Genomic DNA, 26,000 nt, shown 5'->3' on the forward strand with positions numbered 1-26,000 from the left:
TGTGGTGGTATGGAATTGTAATTACAGGTAAGCTGTAGCCATCATTTAAATGCTAGACTCCAGCTCATACTAACAGAGAACACAAAATGCTGGTATGTTAAATCCAGCTTTAAAAAAAAAAAACCTCAGGTATTGCTTTTCTAATCTAATCCAGGAGATACATAGGAAATAGCCCTGAGGGACTTTCCCCATGGCCCAGTGGTTAAGCCTCTACGTTTCCACTGCAGAGGGCCCAGGTTCAATCCCTGGCCAGGAAATGAAAGTCCCACATACTGCTGGATGCAGCCAAAAAGAAAAAAAATAGAAAAAAAAAAAAAAAAAAGGAAATAGCCCTGAATATCCAAATTAGGTCATTTCTTCCCAGTCCCTACTAAAAACTATGGATGCAAATAACCATATAAGGTGTCAGTTTTTTGTTTTTTTTTTAAGCCACATCTGTATAGGGACTTTCTTGGCCTCTCCTGACTAAATTATCTACTATATGGAATTCATCTGCATAGCAGAGGAGATAGGAATAACATTTTTGATAAGATGTTTCCACTTGGACGTCTGTAAGAGCCACCTACCTGCTGGCGGTTGACCAGCTCTTATATAGTGAAAAATGGTCGATTCATTAATGAAAATACAGGGCCCTGCTCTCAAGCATGTGTGTATACTTTAGAATCTCATTTCTTATCCTCACCTCAAAAAGTACTTAGTTTCTAAAAACCATATCCCTAGGATCCCTAGATTTACATGATTGGGGGCATTGTCTTGGTGGCTCAGATGCTAAAGAGTCTGCCTGCAATGCAGGAGACCCAGGTTCAATCCCTGGGTTGGGAAAATCCCCTGGGGAAGGAAATGGCAACCCACCCCAGTCTTGTTGCCTGGAGAATCCCATGGACAGGGGAGCCTGGTGGGCTAGTCCACGGGGCTGCAAAGACTGGGACACGACTGAGTGACTTTCTTTCACTTGGTGCTGACCCATGTGTGTAGCCAGCATGGTTAGCAAGTATGTATGCTCTTTAAAGGAAAATACCGGGGATTGTTTCTGGCTTGCATCCCGCCCCCCAACACCCTCAAGGTCCACCAGTGTCACTGGCCATCTTCTTGCCTCTCGAGCTTGGCTCCAGGGTGGCCTCCCGTTGGCTCCAGCATTACTGCCTGCTAGGTGCACAATTCTCTGTGTGGTTCTCATTGGCTACCCCTGAATCTTTTTTCCAGCCCTGGACCCAGAAGTCAGCCAGGCCCCTCATAACCATATAAAATCAGGGGACTAATGACAAAAATGCCAGAATATAGTTTGTCTACGGGTTCACTGTCTAACCTAGAGGTATTTTTATGAGCAAAAATAGATGTTTATATTGTACGTCCTAAAGAATGGCAAGAATTGTGGAACCAGTGAACTTTATGTATCGTCTCCTCTCTGTTTGAATACTGTGAAGATTCAGGCCCACCTAGTTGCTCTAATGGTAGCCTTCCCCCACTGCCTTTAAAAAAAAGTCCTTATTTTTAATCATGGGCATCATGATTCTCCAGAGACTGTAGTCCTTTCCCTTGAGGACTCAAGGCTCTTGTCGTTACTCCTTCAAAATCAGGAGGCGCTGAGGGATACAGAAAATACGCAGGCCCAAGCACAGACCCGTCTCCAACTCCACAGGCCAACTCTTCCAAGACCACTCCCATGGCACTGATAAAGCTGCTCTAAAATGCTGGTGCAGGGGAGAGGCTTGTAACCCACCTGTCCCTTGCACCTTTTCCTTTTCCTAAGGGCACAGTTTAGAAGTGATAGCACTAATGCAGTTTATGTTCTCCATATCAAAGGCGATGCTTTGGAAATTTGGTCAGTTTGAGAAGTGGCGGTCTGTTTTCACTGGCCGGCCCTATGGTATCAGTATTTATAAGTTGAAAGTTTAGATTAAAAGCAGTATTTCCACCTTCTCTGGGGATAAACAACTGTAACACTGGGTCTTATTTCCATGGTAACAGTGGTCTAAGGCCCCCAGGAGATGCTTTCCAATCGACATACCTACTGTTCTATCCACCTGTATTTTCTCTGCCTCCTTGCTCCTAAAATTAGTTAGTTGGCTTTGTGATCCTCAGCTAAAGGAGATAAACTTCCTGTACTTACTAAGAAAGTCAACCATGACAGAAAACCATACTAATGAGAAAGACATCCTTGAAAAATTAAGTTTGATCTTTTTGGACAAAAAAAAGCACAATAAATAAAAATGAATTACTTATAAGAAAAACTGTGCTGCTTCAAATAGAGACTGGGGCACTGAGAACATTTTTTCCCTGTTCTTTCCAAATGTCAGTCCCAAAGCTAAGTGCTATTTTGTTGGTCACTGTCTCTCCATATTTTTAGGATTCAACTAATACATTTGCAATAGATATCTCAGGATGAATTTTGTATGAATACAATGGATCTATACAAGTAATCTTAGAAATCTTTTAATATCAGACTTTATTTTTCCAACACAACTGAAAGTTTTATTAAATAAAATTTTATTGTCTACTGTTTACACTCATGTTGCTGCTGTAAAGTACAACAACATACACAAATCCCTAACATGAATTACTCGTCGTTCACCCCCCCACTGAACTACAGACATTGCTTGAGAATTTGATGTTTGCTTTAGGAATTTAAGAAAAAAAAATGGGGACATATTATCTTGAAAGGTATTGTCAAGTGACCTGTTGGAATCCAAAGGCATAGCCAATACTGCAAAACAGCGCTGGCTGTGCTGTCCCTAGGAGGAGAGGGGAGTGGAAAACAAGAGGAACTGAGCAGTTGTTTCTGGTGACAGATGGGACTGAAAGCTTGATTCTGCCCCCCTGGATGGAGTGGCTGCTTTGCAGAGGAACAAATAAAACGGGGGAGGGTGGGAATGTGGATACTATGAGTTAAAAAAGTATAAAAAGTAATTATATCTAAAATATAGATTAGATATAAATGCTCCAGAACTCGTTAAATAAGCTCAAAAATACTGGAAAGTGGCAATTTGAACTACATTTATTTTTAAACAAGTGGGGGGAAACTGAGTGTTTTGAATGTCGTGTGCAAAACTGATCCACGTCACCATCTCACCATCACGACTGAACATGGCAAGGCGGGTACACTGGTTTCCAGCATCACAGGCAACACTGCATGTATGTATTTTAATGAGTAATGTAAACTTCAGTGTTAAGGCAGCTGGTACTAACGCTGCACACAGGCTTAGCTCCGTGCCCATTTCAGGAATGGGGCGGTCAGCACTTGAAAACAAACTGTGAGAGAAGGAAAGGGGAGCCAGCATTATCTGACAAAAACAAGGTGTCCAAATGTTCTTCCTTTCACACACACAAAAAGAAATACTGGAACACTTAGAAAAACAAAGCACCCATCCCGCCAACTTCAGCCTGTTCCTTAACAAATATTTCAAAATACTGATAAATAATAGTGACTGCAAGCAGAATTCCAGTGCCAGAGCCAATGGCCCCGAGGAAGTCGGCCAACACCGACAGGGCGCCGATGCATAAGCCCCCAAATGCAGCTGCTGTGGGGATGTACCTGGAAGACAAAAACCCTGAGTCAGGCGGAGCAGCGGAAGGGTGATTCAACTAAAGGGAACTGTCCACAGTACTGACGGCTCATCTGGGGCCACCCAGTTAACATGCTGATGAAAACTGATGAAGGGCATGATCGGACTCATTTCAAGAAACCAGTTAACAGCCAAGAAAGGCAATACATGATTTTCATGCCAGAAGAGGAAAATCCTCAACTGTCAACTTCAGTAGTGGAATAAGTATTGTTTGTAAGTAGGTAACCTTTTAGCCGCCTCTTAGATAAGCAGTGAACTTCAAAATGTTTTCCTAAGTAGCAAATTTATGTGTTAAGATTTGGATGATCCTCTTTAACAGTAATTCAACCTTGGCAACATGTTGGAATCGCCTGGAGAACTGTTAAAAATAACGGGACTGTGGACTTCCCCAGTGGTCCAACAATTAAGACTTGATCTTCCAATGCAGGGACGCATTGGAGGAGGAATTATGGTCCCACAAGCCCTGGGGTACAGCCAAAAATTTAGAAAACAAATAAAATATAATGAGATTGTATTTAAAATACTCCAGACAGGGAAAATAAGAGGGGGGATAGGGAAGATGGTAGAGGAAACAAGAATGGGAGAATGCTAACAACTAAAGCTGGATGCAGCTAGGACCCAGAGGTTCACTTTACCATTCTCTATATCCAGTCTATATTCTAAATAAAATACCAATGCCTTGTCAACAAGCGCTCTGGAACATGTGGCTATCTACATGGAAAAGAAGGAATCTGAACCCCTTTCTCACACCAAACACAAAAACTGGCTCAGAGTGGTCACAGATAGCAACCTAAGAGGATAAATTTTTGTGACCTTGGTTTCTTAGCTACAACACCAATAACAGCACAAAGCAGAAATAGAAAAACTGAACTTGATCAAAATTAAAAACTTGTGCATCAGAGGATGCCATCAAGAAAGTGGGAAGATGACCCATAGAATGGAACAAAATGTTTGCAAATCATATACCTGACAAGACACATCCAAAATAAATTTTTTTAATCTTACAAACCCAGAAACAAAAGATAACCCAATTACAATTTTTAAATATGCAAAAAGATGGAAGAGACATTTCTCCAAAGCACATACTCAAATGGCTAATTAACACATGAAAAGATGCTGAACATCATTACTCATCAGGGAGAAGCAAATCAAAACCACAATGAAAAAGGAACACCCCTATGAGATAACACTCATACCCATGAGGTGGCTAACATCAAAACAAGAATTAGTGCTGCTGAAGACAGGCTCAGAGTTGGGGAGTGGGATGGAGAATGGGTCAGCCGCTCTGAAAGAGTCTGGCAGTATCTTAGCATGTTCAACACACAGTTGCTACATGACCCAACAATTGCACTCAGCAAAATGAAAACATACATCCACACAAAACCTGTACAAGTATGTTCACAACAGCACTATTCGTGACAGCCAAAAAGTGGAAACAATCAAAATTTCTATCAACTGGATAAACTGAACACAGTTATAGCTATACAAGGGAATATTATTCACAAAGGATGAACCCTGAAAATATTACACTAAGTGAAAGAAGATGTTCACAAAGGATCACATATAACTTCATTTATATGAAATGTCTAGAACAGGCAAATCTATAGAAAATAAAGAAAAAGCCTGAGGCTGGGAGTTGGGAGGGCTGGGCAGAAATGGGGAATAACTAAATGGGTACAAGGTTTCTTTCTGGGTGGTGGAAATGTTTCTAAAATTGTAATCATTACACACTCAAAGTATACTAAAAAAAACCACAACCGACTAAACCATATACTTCAAATGACTACATTACAGGATATGTGAATTATGTCTCAAAAAAGTTATCAAAAAATAAAAAACTGATGCCTGGGACCCACTGCAGACAAAGTAAATCTCAACTTGTACAGGTGGGATAGCAATAATCTTTAACAGCTCCCAGGTGATTTTTAGTGCAGCCAATCAACAATGGGAACCTCTGACCTACAGCATTTAACAAAGGGTGAGTAGTGAAGGGAAAACTATTTCAATTAAAACAATAATTTAGGTGTCAATTTTGATGAGAATAATTCAATTTTGTGTTAAATTTTGATTCTTTTTTGGTAAGCAGAAGAAAAATGCTTCAAATATGAACTTAAAAATTGTAGTATCTGACAGCAAATAAAAGCTAGATCAAAAAACCAAGTACATGTGCACTGTATGTAATACCCTCCCCCCGCCCATCAAACACTGGTTTGAACATAGGTTCCTTACCTATTAAGCTCATGAACCATGGAGGTATCTCTGTGGCCCCTCATTACCATCTGTTGTTCTTTAAGCTGTTTAGCTACCTGTGAAGAGAAAAACAATTTTAAAAATCAAACTCTATTTTACTACCAGGTTCTATGAGACATGATTTCCATATACTAACAAGTAAAGTATAAGAAGGCTGAAGTAGGCACTGTCATATCGTTCCCTGGCTACAGTGCTACACAAGCACGTTATATGTATCTTAAGCTAAGGTTTCCCAATCTGTTTTCTGTCACCTCCATAAAGGGAACTAAGGAATAAGACTTTGTTGGGCAGGGTTGAGCTTTAGAAGGTCACAAACCATTGTAAAAATCTAAGAATTTTTCACTTTCCAGGAACTAGTTTTTAACTCCTTAGGGATGACATTACCTCATGAAGAATGTATGAATTAAGAGTTTAAATTACAAAAGTAAGTGTATCAATTATCACTTGACACCTAAAAATTATGAATTTTTTTCATTTTCAAATAAACCAAATACTTACATCTTTGGCTGAGGAACCAGATACCTCTATCCACGTCTTAGAAAAGAATGCACATGATCCCAACATGAAGATGATATAGACAACCACATGGACAGGATCCTCAAATATGGCGCCCATGGACTCAGGAGGAGAAAGGTAGTAACAGAGGCCCCCCACTGGGTAAGAACGAGCAGGTCCTCCCCCACTGACATCCTACAGAGCAAGGGCAACAAGCACAAACTGTCACATTTCTGTGACTTTTCAAACTCCTCAGAAAGCATAACGATGTCTTAAGCTCAAAGCACCTACAATTTATGATTCTATGTAACTTAAGGATTTACTTTTGTATCTAAAGTATCTTCACTCTTACAAAATTATATAGTGTCTATTACATAAAAAACATTGCGAATATACTAACCAAAGAGCAGTTTTTTAAAAAACATTGTAATACAACTATGAGAAGACTTCCTTCTCTTCCTGAAGACAGGAATATGGTTACATTTACATCAATCTCTGATAACATTTAGAATATGAAATTTTCTGAATTATGTAAGAGTACACACACATTTCTTCACTACGAAGAATGGAATCAACTGAAATATTAACACAAGACTAACACATCACTACCTAAACTCTATATTTATTATAAAGAAGTCTTTTAATAAATATCTGTAATTGAATTTTGTTATCCACACAAACATTTATGAATTCTTACAGTCAAAGAAATGGGATTAACATATATTTGTTTACATTAAATGAAAGTTCTGGGCATACAGCGTGGGAAAGCAATTTTTGGATGCAATGATTAAAATGTCTTGTTCCTGAAATTACAATTTCCAAATGATTCCTTTACTGTGCCCCTAGAATCACTAATTCCAAATCAAATGCCCTGTTTATAGACAAATTAAACTTCCCAATAATTCTCTTTAAAGAAAATCTCATTGAGATCACAACACAATCTATACAATGAGTAGTTGTATAGATTTATTACTGTGAAATTATCATAGTAGTAATTACTGCCAAAGTTTACCCTAGGTGGCGCTAGTGGTAAAGAACCCTCCTGCAGTGCAGGAGACATAATGAGACATGCGTTCAATCCCTGGTCGGGAAGATCTCCTGGAGAAGGGCCTGGCAACTCACTCCAGGATTCTTGCTTGAAGAATCCCACGGACAGAGGAGCCAGGCAGGCTACAGTCCATAGGGTCGCAGAGTCAGACATGACTGAAGTTACTTAGTACACACATCAACTCTTAAGGGGAGGGACAGCCCTTTCCCCCACCACAGGTAATCCAATTTCTGTAAAATGAGTGAAAAAGGAGTCTAGTTGACCCTTGAACAGTTGCAGGGGTTGTGGCACTGACCCTCCACACAGCCAAAATCCATGTATAAGTTATGGTTACTCTTCTGTGTACACGGCTCCTCTGCATCGCAGGATTCAGCCTGCTGCAGACAGTGCGGTACTGAAGCATTTATTACTGAAAATAATCTGAGTCTAAGTGGACCCTTGAAGCCCAAACCCATGCTGTTTAAGGGTCAACTGTATTATGGGTAAAGGCAATCCTACTTCTTTCAACTGGCATTCAAGTTACAGTCTCATCCTATTAAATTTTTTATTTTAAAAAAAGTAAAATGGCTTTCAGCAAAAGCAAAAAGTTATGTCACTACAACTTATAATACAAAAGTAGCACATTAAGACAAATGCACAGAATAAGCACCATACTTCAGGAATGACTTTAAAAAATAATTCTTCAGGGGAATACAAATTCTACAATTACATACTCTGAAAACAATAAAGGATCTTACTCTTCTCTAATTCTACAGTTCTAAGAGGGAAAAATACTCCCTGGTCAGGTGAAAATTTTAACTAGTCAAAATTCAATCTACAATAACTCACATCTTGATCACAATGTGGCTGGAGTGCTTCAGAAGGAGCTATGATGAAGAGGAAGGCAGAATTTACTGGATTCTATTTCTAGCAACTCTGTTAACTTCTTCACTAGTAATTACATACCTTTCTCCAGCTAATCACAGACTAGTTTACTGCCATTTGGAATATGAAAAACCGCAGGGGAGGCAGGGGAAGATGATTTCAGACTCCCATATAATCAGCAAATTGTTTCTTTGAAAAAAACATTATTCAAGACAGGAGTGGAGTAAGATTACAAAACAGGGAGTCATTTTCATAAGAGCAACTGTAATCTTAACCTAAAAGGTCACTTAAATGAGATGTAAAAATGCTTCTTAGATGTACAATAATACAAAGTACTATTTTCCAGTCTTAGTTTCACAATGCTTACAAGTTTACAACTTCCAAATAGATGATAAACTGCATAGATAAGTGAGCCTGAAAATGTTGCAGCAAGTGCTTCAATTATGGCTCACCTCTTTCAGGTAAAAATATAAGCATGAAATGCAAATTACAATAAATCTGAATACTTAGAATAAATAATGAAATACTCACGGCCCACTGTCCTAGTAAATTTACTAGAAAGTTGCCGCTGAATCGAACTGAGAGCATCTGGGAAATCACGTACAGGTTGGACACCAGGGCAGACTGCAGGATGATGGGGATGTTGGACGTGTAGAAGAGCTTGATGGGGTAGCTGCTGTACTGCCCGCGGTAGCGGGCTGACTTGATGGGCAGGTCCACACGGAATCCCTGAAAAAGGAAGCTCAGAAGTGAGTCAGAGGGACTGCACACAGCACGAATCTGGACAGTCACAGAAGGAAATCTGCACAGATGGTGCTAGCAAACTCTCCCTTCCACACAGACACACAGGAATAGAAATCCTTCTCTACTTCATAACCACAGATACTTTGCAGCTCAGCATCTACTGAACCATGGAACTCTAGTTGCCTAACTAGATTTGAAATGCTGACTTGTTAGCTATTAATATTCAAATAGCATGCTCTTCTTTTAAGAGCAGAATAAAAATCCACACCCCACTTACTTCAACAAAGATGGTATACTTACCTGAAAATATATAACAACAGCAAACACGAAAACTGTGGCAATGAGGTTCATGAGATTGGGCAAATTCTGACGATAGAAAGCCTCCCTCAGGGCTCGGACTTTGTCTGTCCTGGTGGCCAGTAAATGAAAGAGAGCTATGACTGCGCCCTCAAACTCCGTACCTGATGAATCAAGACAGAAATCAGCTGGAGCCTCATCACCCAAAGTTGTCCCAAAGTCAAAACAAGCAACCCTGAAGCTCCAGTACAGGGCAGAAAACAGCAGTCAAAATAATTCAACTAAGTTTACTTGATGATACAGCCATGTGTGGAGCTTCTTAAAAATACTGACATCCCTGAGGCAAATGTTCCTTTTGCTAGCGTAAATTTGAAGTTTTCTCAAGAGACTATTCTTGATGAAAACAGTCAAAGAAGAATAAACCAAAGCAAATATTTAGTTCATAATGGTTGGCCTCGCCTTTACTTTGGGGGAGGGGGATGGAGACGGGGAAAAGCAGCAGCGAAGCAGCAAACAGATGTCAGAATGAAAAGATCAACATTCCCCTACCAGGGTGGCCTTCAAGCTCACTTTACCAAGTACATTAATAAGCCATCACTGCTATTGCTTGTCTTAAGGCTGGGGTCAGGTCAGATGTCAACCATTACAAATCTTGGATGGCATTTCAGAGAAGTGGAAGTGGGTAAGGTGAAAGTCAATTAAGTATTTCAAAATGTAGGTGCTATTATATAGCCAGGGAGAACAGCAGCAAAAGCACTCGTGCTCTCTGATGACACAATAAATGACGTTTCTTTACCCATCTGAAAAATCTTAATCCACTACCTTTGTATCTGCTGCAAGTGCTGAAATCAGTCAAAATCAATGACTTCTGGAGCAATGGCTTAGACAATTAGATTTTTTAAGTGTTTGCAATCACTTAATTTTTAAACGAGCAGAGGCTAACATTTCGATATTCTTTCTGGAGTAATACTTCATACTCCACCAATCTCCGCTTATTCGCTTTGGAACTGCCATCCACTGCTGCCCAGGACAGCAAAGCAGGGCATCGGAGGTCCACCTGCTCCCCCACCTCGTGCTCCTCTCAGCACACATCCAGCCAAACCCATGCAGTTGTGTCCCTGTGCATTGTACCTCGGCCAGTGTTAATGGTAGTGGGACTAAAGGCCTTCCAGACAATGGTTTCACAGATGTTGGTGGCAATAAAGAGGGAAATCCCAGACCCCAAGCCGTAACCCTTCTGTAGCAGCTCATCTAACAGCAGCACAATCAAACCAGCAACAAACAACTGTGGGGAAAGAAATGCAAGTAAGCAGAAGCAAGAATAAATTCAGAAAGGGGCAGTGAACACCATGGACTACTTTCAAAGTACAGGCATTTTCAACATTAAAACCTAGCTACTGCAGTATCACTATTATGACTCTCTGCATCTTTCAACCCTCACTGGAAGCCAGTTCTGCAAATCAGAGGATTGGAAATGTTGTCACATTATAAAGCTGACGTTTTGACTTTTAAAGTATATTTATATTTCTCTACAATGTTTAAATAAAGCCTATTGAGAAGTACCCTGAAACAAAAATGTTCACAGTTGTAGTGTTTATGACAGCATGAAACTGAGAGCATTCCAAATAGTTTCAAGGAAGAGAAAAACCACATGAAGTATGTTACGATAACAAGATGCGATATTACAGGCCATTAAAGGAAGAGCATGTGAACTATGCTGATACATTTTTTAAGTATTATATATTTTATATGTGTATTATACATAATATAAAGTATACACAGAAGGAATTGAAAAGTAGACCATGAATATGTCCACAGATTATAACAATGTAAAAATTCATACATACAATGACAAAATGTAAATCTGAGACAATTAAGGGTTCACCAGGTTCTTAAGCTTATAATTTTTTTAAAAAATGAGAGCATACTAACTTTATGTGAAATTGAAAATTCTTAATTTTCCTCTTGGAGAAGACACTTCAGTAAAAGTATGTACCAATCAGAAATAATCCATAGCTTTGCAAGTGACCTTTGTGGTCAAATGACTCCCTCCCAGTACACCGCTGGAAGTATGCTTACCTTACATTTTCTCTGTTTTCTCTTTTTCTGAGTTGTCATTTCAATGGCTGTACAGAGCCTAATTTGTCTACTTATAGTCTTTCAGTTTGAATTTCAATGGACTGTAAAAAAGGTAAAACTCTCAAAACTTCTAAGAGAGCTCATGAATTATTTACTATTTGAAAACCAAGTTTACCAATCTGACCAGATTAAAGACAAGCTAGCACTTAACTACTGAGATTTTACTTTGACCACAATTATGTAACAGGTACATACTCCTCATCAGAAATACAGAAGCCCACCCTGCATGGAGCATGATAGTGGTCCACAAACCACTGGCCAACCAGAAAGTGCTATCATGGGTTTCTGATTAAACCACCTGCCTAAAGCCACACAGGCAGCTCTGAAACAGCAGTAATTCTTCAAAACCCTGTTCACACCCATGCCCATCAGACAGGAGGGTGATCTGTGTACATCCAGTAAAAATCAAACTCATGCTTCTCTAACTGGACAAAGGAATTATAGGAAAATAAATGAGAAATGGTTTCTGTGACTGAAAGAGTAAGATAAATGATGGTTAAAAAAAAAAAAGCATGCATGCCTATGAGAAGGGAGTGAGAAATCAGAATTGAAAGCATCTCATTGATTGGAACAGTGATAAAACCTGAATACTAACTGCATGCTTTTCTAGAGTGTTCAGTACATATGAACCTCTAAAGTGTGTATAAAAATAACACTGACATCTCAGCTGTGTTCATGCGTGCGTGCGTACACACACACACACACACACACAACTCAGTTTGGACAAAATAATACTTACCTCTACTCTGTCCCATGCACACTGATACTGTCTATTCTTTTTGAAAACTGTAATCAAGACCCCCTATTTAGATCCCAAAACTCAATAGTGGAAAAACACTAACCATGTGAACGAAACAATAATAATAAGGTGAGAAATACCTTACATAACAGCATGCAAACAGTTTTCAAAATCTCTAGGTGAAAACACACTGATCCAATCATATCTCTTCAGTGAATCCACTCATTTTCAATGTTAGCAATGCCTTAAAAAGAGGCAATGGGTCACTACCCATATGTACCATCAAACATGAAAAATTTCTCTATACATTAACACTAGAAGAATTAACCACAAGACAAATATTTGTGCACCTGAATTTATGTAAACAGCTTAGTATATACCCACTTTACTTGCTTTGTTCCAGAAATTTAACTCCTCCTTGATTTCTGGTACTGAAAATTTAAAATAACTCCATTTTCTCTATCAATTCAAATTCGTAACTGACTATTCAAGAAGTCAATACTTTACCCTGGAAGTGGTCAGCTGAAGTTCCTTAAGAATATAAATATGCCCTTACTAAAACACTAAAAAACTTTTACTGATATATAATGTTCTAAGAGCTAGATAGATGCCAATTCTGAGTGTCTTTTAAAAAGCAGGGTTATTCTAACTATGGTCATAAAGCAAATGCTATCAAGAAACAAAATAAGGCAAGAACTGGTGTTTCAGCATCCTTACGCTGAAGTACTGAAAGATACTAAAACCAGTTTCCAGAGGACCTTCTCTCCCCATCGATTGCAACACTTCTTCCTCTAATTCCCAGGGGTTTTAAGTTTGCCACTCAAGGTGTTTTTTAAATAAAGAAATAATGACAAAGCTATCCTTTAAAGAAATGTACCTTGTTCCAAATGGGAACTCACTAGGGGCTCAGAAAACTGCCTTACAGTCCATTAAAAATGCCTCCCCTGAAAAAGACAAAATATTTCCACTTCATTTAGAAAAGCCCTATGATATGTGTTAATGAATAACATATAAATACCTTAACAATCCCCTTCTCCTTGGTCTAATTCATACTCACTATACAATCTTCTTACTATGATTTGCTTCTCATGTAAGATTTCCTATTAAAAAAGATGGTTAACCATGCCAGTTGAAAATGGTGACATTTCTCAATATATATATACATATATGTATACACACACTAGTAAGAGTGTTTTAGTTTTATTTTAAACTTTTTTTCTGACCTTGATCTTTTTGACCACTAAAAAAATTTTTGCCTAAATTAATCCTAATTTCATAGAGTGAACAAGAGGCATTTCCTAGATAACTAGGACCCTAGATGTTCAGTGTTTAACTTACACAAGCTTCTTTTCAGAATAAAGTAAATACTATTAGATAACTTAAGTACAATGCATTCCTGGGTAACTTCTCCAAAGGATTTTTAAGGACTGCATTAGAGAAATGGAGTCCTCAAATATCTTTCAAACTTTACACATTTTAAGATTCTCAATGGAGGAAAAATGATGCTGGCCTTTAAAAATTCTATTCCCACATATCCATTTAAAAAACCCCACAGGATATATACATGTGTGCTTATATGATATTTCACTGATTACAAGATATTATTATTTGTAACATTATTACGTGCCACTAAGAAAGGAAAAAATACTACAGTGAAACTATGACAATAACCTGTTATAAAGAATTTTTATTGTCTGCTTATAAAAAAGTTTAGACTGAGATGTTTATCATCTAGCTTGCTCTTTCTGTGCCTGTTTATATACAGTAACTGTTCAGTAACAAATCACAGCAGATTGTTGCAAGACATTTTAAAAAGCAATTAAACCCAACAGCATGTTTTATCAACAATGTACGTAACCCAGTGATGTAAGGATGATACAAACAGCTATGGCCAAGCTGACATACACATGCAGGCAGTGACCATCCCAACGACTGCCTGGCTGACAGCACTGCTAAGAGGCCATCAGGGCTAAGAGAACATCCTGATTTCAGAGACATCAAAATGTGCATCTTAGAATCAGTGAAATATGGTTGATAGATCCATAATTCTTTTATTACATGTCTACACTTTATTACAATAAATTTTAATTTGTATCTACAACTTATATGTCACTTCAATAATCAAAATATAATTAAGTAAAATAATTCAAAAGAAGAAAATGACTATATTAGTCATCTAAAGAATTGTTACAAAAGAAAACTGTTTTTGTTATCTCTGTATGAAAAATTGGATTTCTTACCTGAATGATGATAAGGAGACAGATTCCAGCACCCATTTCAGCAGGATCCCCATACATGCCCGTCATGACATACACAATGGCTTGCCCAATGGTGATGATCATACCAAATACTGACAAAAATGGGGGGAAAGGAGGACATACTTACAACCAAAGATAAAGAAAGACTAGAAAAACACCTTTACCACAAAATTCTCAAATTTGGGAAAGACTCTTTTAGTTGTACTGATGCTCACATTTCTGGGCTCCATTGAACAAGGCTCTGTCTTTGGGTGTATCTCCAACTTCAATGATTTTGGCTCCAGCTAACAACTGCATGATCAAACCAGATGTTACAATTGGGGAGATACCCAATTCCATTAAAGTCCCTGTAAATGAAGGGGAAAGAAGTAACTAATCTTTACTGCACCCAACGGACACAGCCAAGCAGCTTAGCACACACGGCGCATGCCCAACCGAGATTAGCTTAGAGGTGGCCCAGCGCCTGAAATCATGCCCACTGAAACACATGCTTAAGAGTCGACAAGGGAAGTCTCATTCCTTGAACATTTATTGCTGAAAAAACTCATTTACTAACACAATCTCACAACACATTGACTCAAATTTACTATAAATACCACAAAAATGTAAATTTCTGTAAATTCTAAACTTAAATTGTGAAAGAAACCATTTGAAAGAAATAGTCCAAAACTTTTGTCCAAAATCACTGTTCTTAAAATTTACACTAAACATTTTAATGCAGAATTTTAAAATTATATACCAAGTCCAAAAATTAAATACCAAACTAGTAAGAAATGATACTTAAGAATAGTTGTGTCTCTCCCAATTCAAAATCTAAAATTATATAAAAAGTCATCAAAATCAATGTTGTAGAATATTTAATGGCATAAAAATGTTAATGACATACTGGATAGGAAAAATTACTCAAAAACAGCATGTATGGTTTGATGGACTATTTAAATGGAAAATCATCTCCTGTTATTTTACTTTGGCTATCAAGATGTTTGTACTATTAATGAACTTATCTACAAAACAGAGTCACAGACATAGAGAACAGACCTGTGGTTGCCAAGGGGGAGAGGGGTGGGAGGGATCGACTGGGAGGTTGGATTAGCAGATAAAAACTACTATATAGAAAAGGTAAAACGCCAAGGTCCTCCTGTGCAGCACAAGGAACTATACTCAGTATCCTATTATAAACCATCATGGAAAGAAATATATTAAAAAAGTATGTAAATGTATAAGTGAATCACTTTGTTGTACAGCAGAAATTAACACATTGTAAATCAACTATTTTTGAATAAAATAAATTTTTTAAAGATGTTTTTATTGTTATTTTTACTCAGTGGGTTTATGGGTAATTTTTATTCTTTTTTTTTGCCTCTATTTTCTAAAATTTTTCATTGTAGAAAATAAGCATTACACTTTTAGCAAAAAACAAAAAAAGAAAGAAAACCAAATACATCAAGCGTGTAAGATAATATGCAAAACTAATAATTCCATATAGCCAAGACCATGTTTCCATTGGTCATTCTGTCACATCACAACCTTAATTCCTGACTTTTATAAATGCTGAAAAGGTACCTTTAATATGAGAAAGATTTCATCTTAAATGGACTTCATGTGTTTGTCAAATACTTCTTTAATGGTAAAGAGATAAAAACATGTCATTGTTAAAGCTAGTAGGCAGGTGGGTAGATGTCTTTTTACATCAAATCACCAAAATTTAAACTGCAAATAGATCTAGTCCAAAAATTAATCTAATCAAACTTAATGAACATTTCATTTAGGAAATATGGCACTTCAACTCAGTAGGAAAAAGAAGAATAGATGGACCTTGGCAAATGACTAGACATGCATAGAAAATAAAGCCTATATTCCCTATCTCATGACTTCCAACAAAATAAAGGCCAGGTATGTAGAAAATTTAACCATAAAAGGTAAAAAGCACAAGTACTTGGAGTGAATATGTTCATAATCTTGGAAAATAAAATGCCTTTCAAAGCATGACAAAATACCTAAAAACCACAAGGAAAAAGATGGATGATAGGATTAGATACAACTGTGATACATCCATGTGGCCAAAGACAGGATGATAGTTAAAAGAAAAATATTCAAACACAAGTAACAAAGAGCTCAAATCTTTAAGAGGCAAAGAATTCTCACAAATGGATTTTAAAATGAACAAATAACAACAGTAAAATAAGTCAACCAGAGAAACAAATACCATATGGTATCACTTTCACGTGCAATTTAAAAAAATACAAAAACCAGTGAATTATAATAACAAAATAAGCAGTCTCACTGCAAAATCACTGCAGATGGTGACTGCAGCCATGAAATTAAAAGACACCTGCTCTTAGGAAGAAAAGTTATGACCAACCTGGACAGCATATTAAAAAGCAGAGACGTTACTTTGCCAACAAAGGTCCATCTAGTCAACGCTACGGTTTTTCCAGTAGTCATGGATGAATGTGAGAGTTGGACTATAAAGAAAGCTGAGCGCAGAAAAATTGATGCTTTTGAACTGTAGTGTTGGAGAAGACTCTTGAGAGTCCCTTGGACTGCAGGGAGATCCAACCAGTCCTTCCTAAAGGAGATCAGTCCTGAATATTCATTGGAAGGACAGATGCTGAAACTGAAACTCCAATACTTTGGCCACCTGATGCGAAGAACTGACTCATTTAAAAAGACCCTGATGCCGGGAAAGATTGAAGGCGGTAAGAGAAGGGGATGACAGGATGAGATGGCTGGATGGCATCACTGACTCAATGGACATGAGTTTTAGTAAACTCCAGGAGTTGGTGATGGACAGGGAGGCCTGAAGTGCTGCAATCCATGGGGTCTCAAAGAGTCGGACGCAACTGAGTGACTGAACTAAACTGAAGCAGTCTCACAGATATGGAGAACAAACTAGAGGGTAGGGCTCAGGGGAGGGAGCACAATATAGGGGTTGAGGAGTGGGAGTTTGAAAATTACAGAGTGTAAGACAGGCTCAAGGATGTATCGTACAACACAGAGAATATAGCCATCCCTTCCAAAAAAAAAAAAAGAAAAATAAAAAAGAGATAAATGGAACAGCCACTCCCAGTAATGTTCTTTTCTCAGGAAAATACCAACACAGGAGGAAATCCCAGCACCCAAATCTGTACTAAGTAACCCTGAAACTCTAAACAAGGCTGGCTGGGTCAGGTGTAAACCGTGGTAACCTGGAATTATGAACTGAGAACCGAAGAACCCAGGAGCTGTTGAAGCTAAATCACAAAGACAAGATTCCCAGCTAGCCCCTGATGCTGAGATCTGAAGACTGCCTGGTTCTCTCTCCCCAACGCTAAGCTATTCTACCTCCTCTTTGGATTTCAAAAATAACTAGTATTCTTCCAATGAATTTCAGTTTTATGTTTAAACCACTCAGTCATTTCCTATGATTTATAACAACTCCACTCATAGAAGAAATACTAATATTCAATAAAAATGTAAGACAATGCACTAGTATGGAGGCAAAAGAAAAGCAGCACATACCTCTGTTGGATGCAAGAATAACTCTCATCCAGTAGAAAGGATCTGCAGAATCTGATGACATGATTCCAAACAGTGGTATCTATAGGATTACATAAAATAGTTCATGAAAATGTATTATACAAATGAAGTTTGAACTTAATAATGCATTCACTCAATTCTTGCAATACTTAAAAAAAAAACAAAAAAAAAACACTACTTCTCAAGTTCTCTAACCAAACAAGAATACTTTAAATGTATAGTTTTTTAGGGAAAATATAAACAATGGAAATAAGTACTTTTCACCAGTAAATATTCCTTATCAATATGGAGATGTGCTGCACACAATCTGAATATATGCAACATTATTGAACTGCACACTTCAAATGGTTAAGATGATAAATTTTATGTTTTTGCAATTAAAGAAAATGTTCTTTATCATTAAAGTATAGGATATAACTACCAAGTCACAGAATAATTTTGCAAAGCTATGGGTTCAAATGACAGCCAAGGCCATGCTCCAAATAGAAGACTGAAGACAATATACACAGTAGAATGCAGCCATTAAAAATCATACTATAAAAAAATTTTTTTAAATTATACTATGAAGCTTATATTAGTATCAGGATGTTTTTATGTTGTGGTAATAAGTAGAAAAGAGTGGTTCTCAACCTGGGGCAACTTAGTCCCCCAGGGGATATCTGGGAATTGCCTAAGAAGACAATTTTGGTTGTCCCAACTTGAAGGGGCTGCTAATGGCATTTGCTGGGTAGAGGACCCTCACAAGATGACACTAACAAAAGTCTACTGAGAGAGCAGAGCCCAGGTGGCATTTACGGCAGTTCTCTCAGCTGATCTCACCTCCCTCCATTCTCTCAAGCTAAAAAACACTATGGAGAACAACAGACCCCAAAGCCTTAAACTGCATCTGGGAAGGGAAAATAAACTTGTTGGAGATTCAGTGGAAAGAATCACCAGTCCTGGACAGAAATCCCTAAGCATGAGAAAGACAGAAAGGTACAGCTTGGCAACTGTGTAAATCCATTACAGAAAAAAAATAATAATAATAAAATAAAAAATAACATAAAATACGTAAATTAATTAAGGGCAGGAAAAGTCGTGAGAAATGTGACACTTCAAGAAATATAACTCAAGTTAGGTTTCTTCTTCTTTTGGGTTTTCTTGGGTTCTAGCTGTAAAGCTGAAAATACTTACTATCTGGCCTTTTACAGAAAAAATGTTTGCAGACCCTTGGGTTAGAAGATTCAATAAGTTCAAAGCAATAAAAATCATAATCCCAGTAGGCTTTCTTAAAGAAACTGACAAGCTGATTCTAAAATTCAAATGAGTGACTGAGAACTGACAAAATCATTCTGAGAAGAAAGAGCAAAGTTGGATGACTTTTACAACCTAATTATAGGATTCAGTCTAAAGCTACAGTAATCAAACGTTATGGTTTACCATAATGATGGAATATGATCAATGGAACAGAACTGAGAGTACAAAAACAGATCCATGCTTAAATGGCTAACTGACTTTCAACAACAATGCCAAGGTTAATTCAATGGAGAAAGGATAGCCTTTTCAACTGGCCTGTCCATATAGAAAGAAATGAGCCCTAACCTTACCTCATGCCATACATAAAAATTAACTTGGAACAGATCATAGACCAAAACATAAAAGAGATAACTATTTAGAAGAATACAGGAGAAAATCTTCACAATACATATGTCTGATGAAGGACTTGTATCCAGAAAATATTTTAAAAGGCATATAATTCACTAATGGGTCAATAATGCATTTTTTTTTAAACAGGAAAAAGATCTGGGGAGAAAACACTTTACAAAAGATGAACAAATACTCAGTAAGTATATGAGAAAGCTGCTCAATCATTTGTAAAGGAAGTAAAAGTTAAAATCTTTACCGTGGAGAAAAGGGAACCTTCCTATACTTTGATGTAAAATGAAAACAGGTGGTTCTTCAAAAAACTGAAAATAGAGCTAACATATAATCCAGCAATCTTACTCCTGGGTATATACCCAGAAAAGGTAAAAATTCTAATTCAAAAAGATCCATTCACCCCAATGTTCATAGTGGCACGGTTTACAATAGTCAAGACATGGGAGCAACCCAAAATGTTTAAGGGCTGGTCAGTAGAAGCAAAGTAATACAATGATTTGGCTTTGGAGGATTTATAATTAAAACATGCTATTTACAACATGATTAAAAGCAAACAAAAAGGAAAAATATTTGCATGATACCTGTCAAAGGTTTAACACTTATATATATAAAAACTTGTCATAAGCCAATTTTTAAGAAAATGAATAAAGATCATTAACTGAAAACTAAGAGAAAATATGTTCAAACCCACTAGGAAACCAAAAGAAATACACAGTAGAAGAATCATTTCACTATCAACTCAGATTGAAATGATGATTCTCCTATGTACAACAGTTGAAACAAAGCAGCAATCTAAATGTCCCTCAACAGAGCAATGAATAAAAGATGTGGGTTGTATGTATAGTGATGATGCTCCTATGTACAATGGTTAAGACACAGAAGCAATCTAAATGTCCCTCAACAGCGGAATGAATAAAAGAAGATATGGGCTGTATACACAGAGAGAGAGAATGGAATACTACGCAGCTGTTAGAAAGAACGTAGCAACATAGATGGACCCACAGATTATCATACTAAGTGAAGTCAGTCAGAAAGGGAAGATAGATACCATACGATATCACTTATATGGGGAATCTAAAATGTAACACAAATAAACGTATTTATAAAACAGAAACAGACTCACAGACATAGAAACAGACTTGTGGTTATCAAGGGCTGGGGGAGAGGGATGAAATGGAAGTACTGGATTAGCAGATGCAAACTAGTATACATTGGGTGGGTAAACAAATGCTGTATAGCACAGGGAATTATATTCCATTCAATATCCTATATTCAGTATCTGCTATACATCAGCAACTAACACTGTAAATCAACTGTGTGTGTGAAGTCGCTCAGTTGTGTCCGACTCTTTGCGACCCCATGGACTGTAGCCTACCAGGTCCTCTGTCCATGGGATTTTCCAAGCAATAGTACTGGAGTGGATTGCCATTTCCTTCTCCAGGGGATCTTCCCGACCCAGGGATCGAACCCAGGTCTCCCGCATTGTAGACAGACGCTTTACAGTCTAAGCCACCAACTATACTTCAATAAATAATTTTCTAAAAAGATAATGCTCAAAATAATTCAGTGTATTTACTATAAGAACTAAAATTAGCTTCTCAAATTATAACCAACCAAGACCTGAGAATAACAGTACAGACATTTATTCAGTGTTTGGTTACATACCTGACAACATACTAAGAAAATGAAGAGAGTTATAGCAGTCCATAGTACCTTCTCTCTAAACTGGATCTGTGCAACAAAATAAAAAACTACCAATCAAAACCAAGAAACAGCAAATGTAAAAAAAAAATCAAAAATGCATATTAAAGCTTAACCAGCATTCTCCATCATGACATGCTCTTCTTATTTACTCTTAAAATACTCTCACCCTAGTGAGTAGCAGCTAAAGCAAACAGCTAAACTTCTCAGGCAGCTTTCTTTACTTGGATCTGAGAATTAAGTACTATAGTTTAAATACAAGCAGGCCTTAATACACTGCACCACATTAGCTGAAACTGAAAAGGATAAAAAGACACACATCCAATATTTACACATTTCAGTTAACACCATACTATACAAAGCCATCACTTATTGTCATAAGTGATATCATACGGTATTTGTCTTCCTGCCTGTAATATTATTTGGTGAGTATTTCATAGACTATGAAAAGCTACAGTTTCTTAGTATACCTTACATGTAACGGGAACAACTATTTTTATAACCTCAAAGAAAGTTAAAAAAAGAAATATATTTCTGAATATTATAAAACAGTAAGTTTAACAAAAGTCTTACTCATCTCTTTCCAGTCCCTATTCTGGTTAGTTCCATGAGAAATTGAAAGTACAGTAAAAGAGGAACGTCTGGGAACTTTTGGGATTAACAATATTTCCAGAATTGAAATACCTTACTTTCAAAAGTCCACAATGAGGGAAGAACAAATTGATGCAGTCTCTATCTTCTGAATGCATTTCCGTAATTTTTTTTTCCTCTGAACTGAATGAATCAAGAAATGAGAAGTATACACCTGCCCAGGTGCAATCCATTTGTGTCAAACAGCTGGTATGCATGAAAACTGACCCAAGAGACTGGGCCATTTCTAGTGTGGTGGATCATAATAGGCAGGAGAATACTGTATCTTATCTAACACACAGGTCAAAGAAACATAAGGTTTGGAAATGCTACAACTTAGAGAACAGTTGTTTTTGAAACCATGAGATAAACTATCTAGATTTAAAAGGTCTACACTAGTTTTATTCACTTTTATGCCTCCTGCAAAGAGAAGGAACAGGTATTTTTCCAGTTACAACCAGAAAAAGGTTGAGGAAAATAAATCAATGTAGCTAGTTTAACAAAGTAAGTCACTTACTGCTGCTAAGTCACTTCAGTCATGTCCAACTCTGTGCAACCCCATAGACGGCAGCCCACCAGGCTCCCCTGTCCCTGGGATTCTCCAGGCAAGAACACTGGAGTGGGTTTCCTTCTGTAAGTCACTTAGCTACCCTCTATATTACAAAAATATTATACTTACTTTCCTTTCAGGTTTCTGAATTTCTGGTAGAACTGCACAGAAAGGTTTGATAACTTCTAAAAATTTGACTGTTAAAAAGAAAAAAGAATAAATGCTCCTATTACAAAGTTTTAAAAAAGATTTTTATTTTTGCAGAATCAAATACAAATGTTCTTTTAATGGCAATCCATCCCATTCCCACCTCCAAAATGAATTAATCATAATGCTCTCCATTTCAAAGTAATTTGCTTCCTCATGCTTGAATCCCACCCCTTTACGTATACAGAAAAGGAGTAATTCAGTCAGCATCTTTATATCAAAAGGAGCAAAAGCAGTCAACCAACAAGAACATACATTGTGGAAGGAAACAGGCCATAAAAGGAGGCAAGTACAAGAAATGAGCTGAAACTGCAGGACTGACAATTTGGGATTGAAAGATGCTGAAATGGATAAGTGAGAAACATCACACCCCAGCAGTGAAACTGCCAAGTCCTAGCCAGACCACCAGGGAATTGCCTAGATTGGTTTTTAAAAGTACTGTATACAATCTCTACTTCATTTCATTAAATCACTATTCATTGCTTGGACGCTCTCCCATATAAGAAAGCCTCAAAGTACTTGTGTATGTTCAATCCTCAGCCCAGAGAATGATGACTATATTTCATTAGAAAGTACTGTTTTCCCAGACAACTCATAATGTATAAAAGTAAGATAGACCAAACTTCAGGATAGGCACTCTCTTCTGGCATGGCTATAATTTGAGAAATCAAGTCCTGCCAAAGAACTGGAGGATGAAGATGATAATCATTCACTCTGCCAGTGTCTGTAATGTGCAGAAACACAAAAATCCACAACTAGATTATTAGTTAAGATCATTCTTCCCTTACACACACAGGATTCTATGTACTAACATCATGAAATTGTTTTAAAACTGACTTGAGCAATTACACTTCAGCCAGTTAGCCAACAGCTGACTACAACATCTTTTTTGTTGCTAAATTTATGTTACTGAAGTATGGTTGATTTGACTATACGATTTTTTAATAAAATCTCTCAAAGTGACAGCGGCCATTGATGACTGACAGAATTCATAAATTCTCACAAGCAGGTTGTTACCCAAGTACCATTTAAGACGACTTGGAAAGCAAATGTGATTATGAAAGTGTTCATCTCTACTACAAAACCATCAGGAAACTTCCTAGAATCCCCCTACCCCTTTTCCTTCCCACTTCAACCTAAGCTACCCTCTCAGATTTCTTGGTTTATGGTCATCCGTGTTGGAATATTCATGTTCAAGCAATGCTTTTTTTGTCTGCCACCTCACTCTTCCTGTGTTGTAGAATGTAACGCTTTATATTGCAAATTCAAGACCAAGGGTCTTCTATTCCTTTCTAAGCTTTCCGCAAATGTCCACTAGTTTAGCAGGCCAATGGGTGCACGTGCGGCTTGGGTTTGCGGTAATCCGTTCATCTAACAATCACCCCAACAGCTATGTAAGTATATTTGTGAAGATACGTGGTGTTCAGGGTTTGGGAGAGGGCCCTCGAAAGATTCCCATTATTTAAGGCCTTGTCCCTAAGGCGTACACGACCTGACACACGTTGAGTTTTCAGTAAACGCTACAGAATGACTGGAATGAAAAATTTAACGAAAACGCTAGGCCACCAATCGCCTCCTTTCCTCCCCTAAAATACATGCCGTGCATCACTTTTTAAAAAATGAAACAAGGCAGGGAGCTTCATTCATCACAACTAATATTCCAAGGGTGATTTGGGAATAAAAATATGAGTTTCGTAAGCTCTTGAAAAATTAAAAGTGGTCCAGGTGTCTCCTGGTTCCTTAACTCCCCGCCCCCAAAACCAATGGCCTCCCCGCGCTGTCCTCCGCTCCACGCCACCCACGGAGATGCACAGACCCAGGCCGCCCGGTCCTAGCCCCGCAGCCGGCCCGAACTAGGCCTCGCACGGCTGGAGGAGCCTCGGCTGAGGCCCCCGGCCCGCGCCCTCCGCAGCGGCCCGCGCCCCCCCGGCCCACAGGCTAGGCGACCCCGGACCAGAGCCCGGCCCCCCGCCTGCGGCCCGTAGGGGCCCGCGCCCTCGGGAAGGGCCTACCACCGCTACTCACTGCCCATGGCGGCGGCTGGGGCGGCCCGGCGGGGCCCAGCGGCCTCGGCGCGGCCTTCGCTAGGGTCCCGCGGCTCGAGACTCGGCGCCCGATCGTGACACGCTCCGGCCGACCCCGCGCAGGCTCCACCCCTCCCCACGTGACCTGCGTTGTCGCCCCGCCAGGCCCCACCCTCTGACGACAGCCTGGCTTTAGGCCTCCTGCGCAAATGACGTCCTCCTCGTTGCCATGGCCACCGCCGGCGTGGGCGTCCTTCTGCCGAGCCCAGGACGTGGGAACCTCTATGGGGCCAGGGCTGCCCGGTCTTTACGCTGTGAGCACCTCTCCGAGCGCAGGGTACAGCAAGGGCTGTCTCCTTGACCTCGACCCCCAGGAGGCCCAGGGGTTAGAGTCAGGACACAACCCGAGCGACCGCCCCAGGAGCGCAGGACGGGTTCGATCCCCAGGACTGGAGCCGAGATGCCTCCAGAGCTCGCATGCATGACCCAAACAAACTTAATTTTGCTTCCATCTTACTGGAACTGCTGGGACGTTTTCAGAAATTTGTGTGTAGTTAATAGCTTGTGAACTTTTCACTCTCTACTATGGCCTTCCTGAGCAGCTTGAGGGATCTCAGTTCCCCAACCGTAGATGGAACATCGCCCTCTGCCTTGGAATGCAGAGTTTTAACCACTGGACAGCGCGCCCCCTTCCTCCCACCCAAATCCCTGTCTGCCTTGTTAGTCTCTTTTGTCCCTTCGTGGACAGCATAGTGTAAGAGAAAGCATATAATCTCAGCAATCTGCTAACCCAAATTTTAGTTCCTCCTACTTCTTAACGAGGACAATGAGCAACACGGTTTATCTTTAACTTGCACGTGTTTCTAATGTCAAGAAAAACGCCATATTGCAACAGGTGTTCAATAAACACCTGTTTTGAGTATTGAGTATTGAGGAAACACCATTTTACTCTTACAGGATCATTTCTTATTTTGGGTCCATTATAGCTGGTTCTTCATATGAGTCAGAGAAGATGCAGGGGATCAACGCTAAAGTAATATACTTTAATAAAAAGTCTTCCAAAATTAACTGGTTTGGCAACTTGCTGTGGAGAACTAACAGTCCCTTCCTGAAAGGTAATTCAAAATAATGATGCATGTTGCAGTGATGACTGAGAGAAAGAACGTTAAGATACAGAAGATATATCTCATGGCTCAACTTGAAAATTAACAAGAAACAGACCTGGGAGGTGTAAGGTTAGACATTTGGAGAGATCTAAATTTAAAAAACTCTAGTCTTCCATCTAATTTTGTGCTTAGACTTTTGAAATATTTTAACTCAAGAAATCAGAGATC

At 38.6% G+C, this 26,000-nt stretch overlaps 1 protein-coding gene across 1 annotated transcript; it reads right to left on the reverse strand.

Annotated features, from left to right (window-relative positions):
* Nucleotides 1–2,417: 2,417 nt before the first annotated feature.
* On the reverse strand, nucleotides 2,418–24,830 carry SEC61A2 (SEC61 translocon subunit alpha 2). The gene is made up of 12 exons (XM_040248471.1): nucleotides 24,668–24,830; nucleotides 22,565–22,632; nucleotides 21,220–21,285; nucleotides 17,899–17,977; nucleotides 14,613–14,744; nucleotides 14,380–14,489; nucleotides 10,393–10,546; nucleotides 9,265–9,425; nucleotides 8,752–8,949; nucleotides 6,312–6,503; nucleotides 5,793–5,869; nucleotides 2,418–3,532 (listed from the first exon to the last, which is right to left on the reverse strand). The coding sequence occupies exons 1-12, from the start codon at nucleotides 24,672–24,674 to the stop codon at nucleotides 3,346–3,348; spliced, it is 1,431 nt and encodes a 476-aa protein (XP_040104405.1). The 5' UTR covers nucleotides 24,675–24,830; the 3' UTR covers nucleotides 2,418–3,345.
* Nucleotides 24,831–26,000: the final 1,170 nt, after the last annotated feature.

Source organism: Oryx dammah, unplaced genomic scaffold, assembly GCF_014754425.2.
Source record: "Oryx dammah isolate SB20612 unplaced genomic scaffold, SCBI_Odam_1.1 HiC_scaffold_10, whole genome shotgun sequence".
In the NCBI taxonomy this organism is placed as follows: domain Eukaryota; kingdom Metazoa; phylum Chordata; class Mammalia; order Artiodactyla; family Bovidae; genus Oryx; species Oryx dammah.

What these genes read in the sequence shown, in the direction of transcription:
- SEC61A2 (XM_040248471.1), bottom strand. An exon ending in ATTTACTAGGACAGTGGGCC is followed by an intron (nt 6,504 to 8,751) that starts GTGAGTATTTCA and finishes CTTGCTCTGTAG; the next exon opens with GATGTCAGTGGGGGAGGACC. An exon ending in ATGGTTCATGAGCTTAATAG is followed by an intron (nt 3,533 to 5,792) that starts GTAAGGAACCTA and finishes TTTGTCTTCCAG; the next exon opens with GTACATCCCCACAGCAGCTG.